This window comes from Callithrix jacchus, chromosome 3 (genome assembly GCF_049354715.1).
Source record: "Callithrix jacchus isolate 240 chromosome 3, calJac240_pri, whole genome shotgun sequence".
NCBI classification, from domain to species: domain Eukaryota; kingdom Metazoa; phylum Chordata; class Mammalia; order Primates; family Cebidae; genus Callithrix; species Callithrix jacchus.
Window position 1 is genome coordinate 153,095,607 of NC_133504.1, and position 6,000 is coordinate 153,101,606.

The window sequence follows — 6,000 nt, forward strand, 5'->3', positions numbered from 1 at the left end:
TAGGGAAGAAATTCTGAGTTTTCTTTTCTGATCCATTATGTCTTGAACTTATACTGTATAAGCCAGATGTAAGTTTACAAAATATCACCTGTGAAAGTATTGACAGAACACTGATAATACAGTAGGTAAAAGTGAAATGAATAAAAGCCTCCAATATTTTAAAAGTAAAATAGCAGTTGGCCCATTGCAGTGGCTCACACCTGAAATCCCAGCAATTTGTGAGGCTAAAGCATGTGGATTATCCGAGGTCAGGAGTTTGAGACCAGCCTGGCCAACATGGTGAAATCCCCATCTCTACTAAAAATACAAAAATTAGCCAGGCATGGTGGCGGGCGCCTGTAATCCCAGCTACTTAGGAGGCCAAGGCAGAGAATCTCTTGCACCCAGGAGGCAGAGGTTGCAGTCAGCCAAGATTGTGCCATTGCACGCTGGTCTGGGTGACAGAACAAGACTCCATCTCACAAACAAAAAGTAAAATAGCAGGTTCCTAATTATTTTGGAAAACTCACTACATAAAATTCTGATTTTATTCTATTTGTACATTCAGAAATTACTGATAAGACCCTGGTATTAGTCCATTTTCATGCTGCTGATAAAGATATACCTGAGATTGGGCAATTTACAAAAGATAGAAGTTTAATGGACTTACAGTTGCACGTGGCTGGGGAGGCCTCACAATCATGATGGAAGGTGAAAGGCACATCTTACATGGTGGCAGACAAGGAAAGAGAAGTTGTACAGGGAAACTCCCCTTTATAGATCAGATCTCATGAAACTTGTTCACTAACATGAGAACAGTATAAGACCTGCCCCCATGATTCAATTACCTCCCACTGGGTGCCTCCCACAATACATGGGAATTCAAGATGAGTTTTGGGTAGGGACACAGCCAAACCATATCAACTGTATTATTATAAGAAAAAATATATTTAACAAGTAAACAACCATCTTACCTTATAATTTGAACTTATAAAAATGAACATTTCAGGCCGGGTGCGGTGGCTCAAGCCTGTAATCCCAGCACTTTGGGAGGCCGAGGCAGGTGGATCACGAGGTCAACAGATGAGACCATCCTGGTCAACACGTTGAAACCCCATCTCTACTAAAAATACAACAAATTAGCTGGGCATGGTGTTGCGTGCCTGTAATCCCAGCTACTCAGGAGGCTGAGGCAGGAGAATTGCCTGAACCTAGGAGGCGGAGGTTGCGGTGAGCCGAGATCGTGCCATTGCACTCCAGCCTGGGTAACAAGAGCAAAACTCTGCCTCAAAAAAAAAAAAAAAAGAACATTTCAAGAAAAGTTTTGGCCAGGTGCGATGGCTCATACCTATAATCTCAGCACTTTGGGAGAGACTGAAGGGGGTGGATCACTTGAGGTCAGGAGTTTGCCTGGTCAACATGGTGAAACCTTGTCTCTACCAAAAATACAAAAAAAGTAGCCAGGTATGGTGACATGTGCCTGTAATCCCAGCTACTGGAGAGGCTGAGGCAGGAGAATCACTTGAACCCAGGAGGCAGAGGGTGCAGTGAGCAGAAATCAAAACACTGCACTCCAGCCTAGGAGACAGAATGAGACCCTATCCCAAAAAAAAAAAAAAGGTTTTGTAAAGGTCTATGACAATTTATTTGAATGTTGTCATTAATTAAGATCAAATAATCACAAGATCTTTCATTAAACAGAAAATAAGATGGAGAAGATGAAAACAATCTATCACATATATCACTACAACATAATCATTTAGTTAATGCATTAATTTTATATAGAATTATAAATCAGGCTTTTCTTATTGAATTCTAAAGGTAATACTCAATACTCTATTAGGAGAACAAATTACCTATAATAGAATTCTAGCATTAACATTAAATATCAATTAAACAACACAGCTGCCCAGTCTGCATTTCACTGTTGCAAGAAAAAAAAGTGTAAAAATGTTGATTTGATTCATTGCATGAAATGTAACACTTTGGTTGGGGGAAAGGAGAAGAGAGATGAAACAAAATCTGAAAAATTAAACTGGAGGAGGAAGAATGGTTAAAACAGACTTAAAAAGAAAAGAAAAATTCCTGAGCAGGAGAAAACAAAGAAATGAAAATTAAAGAGAAGTTGTTTCATATCATACAAATTTTTCTCCATGACAAATTGCTGGCTTCAGAGTTAAGCTACATATATCATCTCTTCAGACAACAAAAAATATATATTCCTGTCTAAATAATAAGTAAGACATTCGAATTCAACTGAGCATTTTTTTTTAATTTTAAAAAATAGAGATGAGGGTCTCACTATGTTGTCCAGGTTCGTCTTGAACTCCTGAACTCAAGCAATCCTCCCACCACAACCTCCCAAAGTGCTGGGATTGCAAGTGTAAGCCACTGCACCCAGCTGAACTGAGTAATTAACTTCTTCCTATGAGCAAGGATGTACAAGGTTCATCAAACACTAAGAAAATCATGCAAAAGAGTGTTGCCCTTTTTGAGGTGTCTCTTTAGAAAGGCTTCTTCTACTCATCATTTCAGCCATGCTGCTAATACTCTAAACATTTCTGGAACTTCTTTTTGGAACTACGTTCAGTCAGTTTACAAACCAACGTTTTTAGTCACAGCTAGTACAAAAACAAAGTTTCAGGCCCTTTGACTGCTCTCCTCGTAATAACAATATTTGGTTATTTCCTAGTCTCAATTCTGCATTCAGATTGATTTTTTTTTTTTTTTTTTTTTTGGACAAGTTCTTGCTCTGTTACCAGGTTAGAGAGCAATGACACCATCCATCCTGGCTCACTGCAACCTCTGCCTCCTAGGCTCAAGTGATCCTCCCACCTCAGCCTCCCAAATATCTGGGACTACAGACATGAGCCATCACACTGGGCTAATTTTTAAATTTTTTGAAGAGAGGAGGTCTTACTATATGCCAGGCTGGTCTTGAACGCCTGAGCCCAATCGCCTGAGCCCAGTGAATCCACCTTGGCCTCGAAAAGTGCTAGGATTACAGGCCTGAGCCACCACATCTGGCCTCAGATTGATAATCAACCACCCTTGAGGGAATTGGTAACACTGAGTCTCAAACTCTGAAGGCAAATGAGACAGAGAAGTTCTACTAAGTCTGGCCCCTCCCATTAAAGCCATTGGCTATGAATGGGATAGTCTTAATTGGGGTTGGTATAATTTTGATATTCGTTTTTAAAATCTGGCACCTTTCCTGTTTATTAGTCTCTGTTCCCTACTGATTTTCTATTTGTGAAAGCTCATAAACTACCAAAAAATAGTAAACACAGGGAATGGAAAGAAAAACACAGGGAGGCCGGGTGTGGTTGCTTGTTGCCTGTAATCCCAGCACTTTGGGAGGCTGAAGCGGGAAGATCCCTTGAGGTCCAGAGTTGAGACCAGTCCGGACAATAAAGTGAGACCCCCCTCAACTCTACGGAGAAAACAAAATACAGGGAGAGGGAAATGATCGTTGGTATAAATTGTTTACTTGATCAATTTAACGACCGCTCACTAGAACCTAAGGACAAAGCCCAGTGCCAGGCACGAAGAAATCTGCAGTCCTGGCCTGGAAGAGCTAGTTTCATTGGAACCCTAAATCCTTGACACTTGCAATTGACCAGAGAGATGCACTTGGCTAAAACCAACACCTGGTGTGAATGAGGAGCAGGGAGGAGGGGGGCTGCATTCCTCAAATTCTCTCACTATTATTTTCTTTTACTGTGATCCTCCGGAATGGCGCAACTCACATTTCAGGGCACTGAAAGCCAGCTCATAGGACAAACGCCGAAAGGACTGATCCTCTGACTCGGACAAGGACCGCAGGGGTTCATTTCCATACTTGATTAAGACTTTCTGTGCCGACTTTTCGATTCGAATACCCTGAAAAATGTTCGCCGCCATGACATAAACAGAGTCCGGATAGCCCGTTTTCTCGGGTACACCAGCTGAGCTTTTCCCATCGCACAGAGCCAGGGAAGTGAGTTGGGAGATGACCTCGGGATTTTCTTCGTTGGAAAACTGCAGTTCGCCCGTGGAGTTCAGCATGTCTGCCCCTCGCCTGTCGTGAGTCCCTCACTCTGGGGTTAGAATTCCGATGTTCCAGGAAATGGCTTTCCTCGCATCTGCAGCATGGTCTCTGTGAATACAGAAGGTGATCGCGGTAAATCACTCTTTCTGCAGCACCCCTGTGGGGGGCTCCCTTAGTTGTGGCCTTAAAGACTGAGAGGGGGTATTTCCTGGCCCATCGAGCGTCCCAGACTTCGAGCCGGACAAGCCGCGCACGAAACTTCCACACGGTCGAGGAAAAAAAGGCGAGGAGGGGTACGGCGGCGGCGGGAGAAGAGCCCCAAGGAGACTGGCGGCTTTCCCCGGGCCAGTCTGGGGGCAGAGCGGCCCTGGGAGCCCGGTCCGCGTCCCCACAGCCCTGTCACCGGCTCCCGCGACTCCTCCCTTACTCCGAGGGCGGATGGGTCCCGGGGCTTCGGGGAGGAAGACGCGGAGGCGGGCGTCGGCCACAGGCCCACTGGAGCCCCCGGACCGCGGGGCGACGGCTGCGGCCCGCGAAGGCCGTTGGGTTCAAATGCAGCCACTCCCACCGGCTGGATTCGGGGACGGGGGGGCGTCGCGGCCTCCGGCGCCGGGTTGGCTCCGGTGCCGTGAAGTGGTGCGCGCCTCGGGGCCTCGCCTGGCCTCGCGCGTGAGGCCTTCACAGACGTGGCGACGGAGAGGGGTGAGCGCAGAGACGGGTGAGGGCTCAGCCTCCCGGGTCTCTGGCAGTCGACCAGTCCGGGGTAGAGTCTCCATGGCAACCGCGAGAGGAGGTGGGGCAGGGGGCGCGGCGCCCGGGCCGTTCCCGCGGGATTTGGCAGGTGCTGCCCGGGGCTGGGAGAGTCGCTCTTCAGTCTGCGCGCGGGGACACCTGTTTCAGCTTCGCCCAGTTCCTGGGCCGCACCGGGCCGGAATGTGTGCCCTTGGCTTTGTTTATAAACATTTGAGGATATTTTTGAGGTTAGTCTGACACAGTTCCGTGATTTTCAACTCGCAAGTCCCTGAAGAACCTGTTAAAAAATGCACATTCTTTAAGGCATTTTTTTAATATAGTTTTTTTTTTGTTTTTTTGTTTTTTTTTTTTTTGAGACACAGTCTAGCCCTGTCGCCCAGTCTGGAAGTACAGTGGTGCAATCTCCTCTCACCGCAACCTCCGCCTCCCGGGTTCAAGTGATTCTCATGCCTCAACTTCCCGAACAACTGGGATTCCAGGTGCCCGCCATGACACCCACCTAATTTTTGTATTTTGGGTAGAGACGGGGTTTGACCATGTTGGCCAGGCTGGTCTTGGACTGCTGACCTCAAGTGATTCACCCGCCTCAGCCTCCCAAAGTGCTGGGATTTCAGGCGTGAACCACCGCTTGCAACTAAAAAAAATTGCAAATCCTTGGAACTCACCCCAAAGATTTGAGTCAGTAAGACCCAATAATTTGCATTTTTAGCAGGTAACTCTGGCGACTCTGATGCAGTTGGCCCAAAGACCACAGTTTGAAAAACTCAGGTATAGTTGAAAGACAACTGGTCCTAATTCCGCCTCTGCCTTTCCTCCTTAGGGATTTGCTGTTCCCTCATTAGTCTAAGGTCATGTCCATTTCCAGTCAGTAGTTAGTAGGATAAAAGGGAAAGAGAGAGCAGCCCGTATTTTTCAATAACCTGAAAGGTGCACATATCACTTTGGCTCACATTTTATTGGTCAGAACTTAGTCATACAACCAGCAGCAAAGGAGGTTGATAAATGTGTCCAGCTAAAAATCAGGGAACTGTTACTATAGAAGGGGAGAATGGATAATGGAGAAAAAATTAGCAGTACAGATCTCCACCCAGGACCCCTTCTCCCAGAAATGCACCCACTTCCATTATCCCCAGGATACGTCAAAAGTTTTGTAACAGTTTATGTATACATGCATTCATTTGTTCATTTAACAGGTATATATTAAATTCTTGCTGTGTCCCTGGCATTGTGTTCAGCCC

General features: G+C 45.9%; 1 protein-coding gene across 2 annotated transcripts in view; it reads right to left on the minus strand.

Annotated features, from left to right (window-relative positions):
- Nucleotides 1-4,753, minus strand: part of NSUN7 (NOP2/Sun RNA methyltransferase family member 7) — a 51,155-nt gene extending 46,402 nt beyond the window's left edge. The window contains exons 1-2 of one of the 2 annotated variants that reach the window (XM_017970596.5): nucleotides 4,437-4,753; nucleotides 3,729-4,117 (exon numbers count right to left, since the gene is read on the minus strand). In XM_017970596.5, the coding sequence (XP_017826085.2) occupies nucleotides 3,729-4,026 (298 nt within the window). In that variant the 5' untranslated portion in view covers nucleotides 4,027-4,117; nucleotides 4,437-4,753. Of the gene's footprint in view, nucleotides 1-3,728 lie in introns of both variants that reach the window. The other variant, XM_078367325.1, reaches the window with a different exon arrangement.
- Between the last annotated feature and the right edge of the window lie 1,247 nt (nucleotides 4,754-6,000).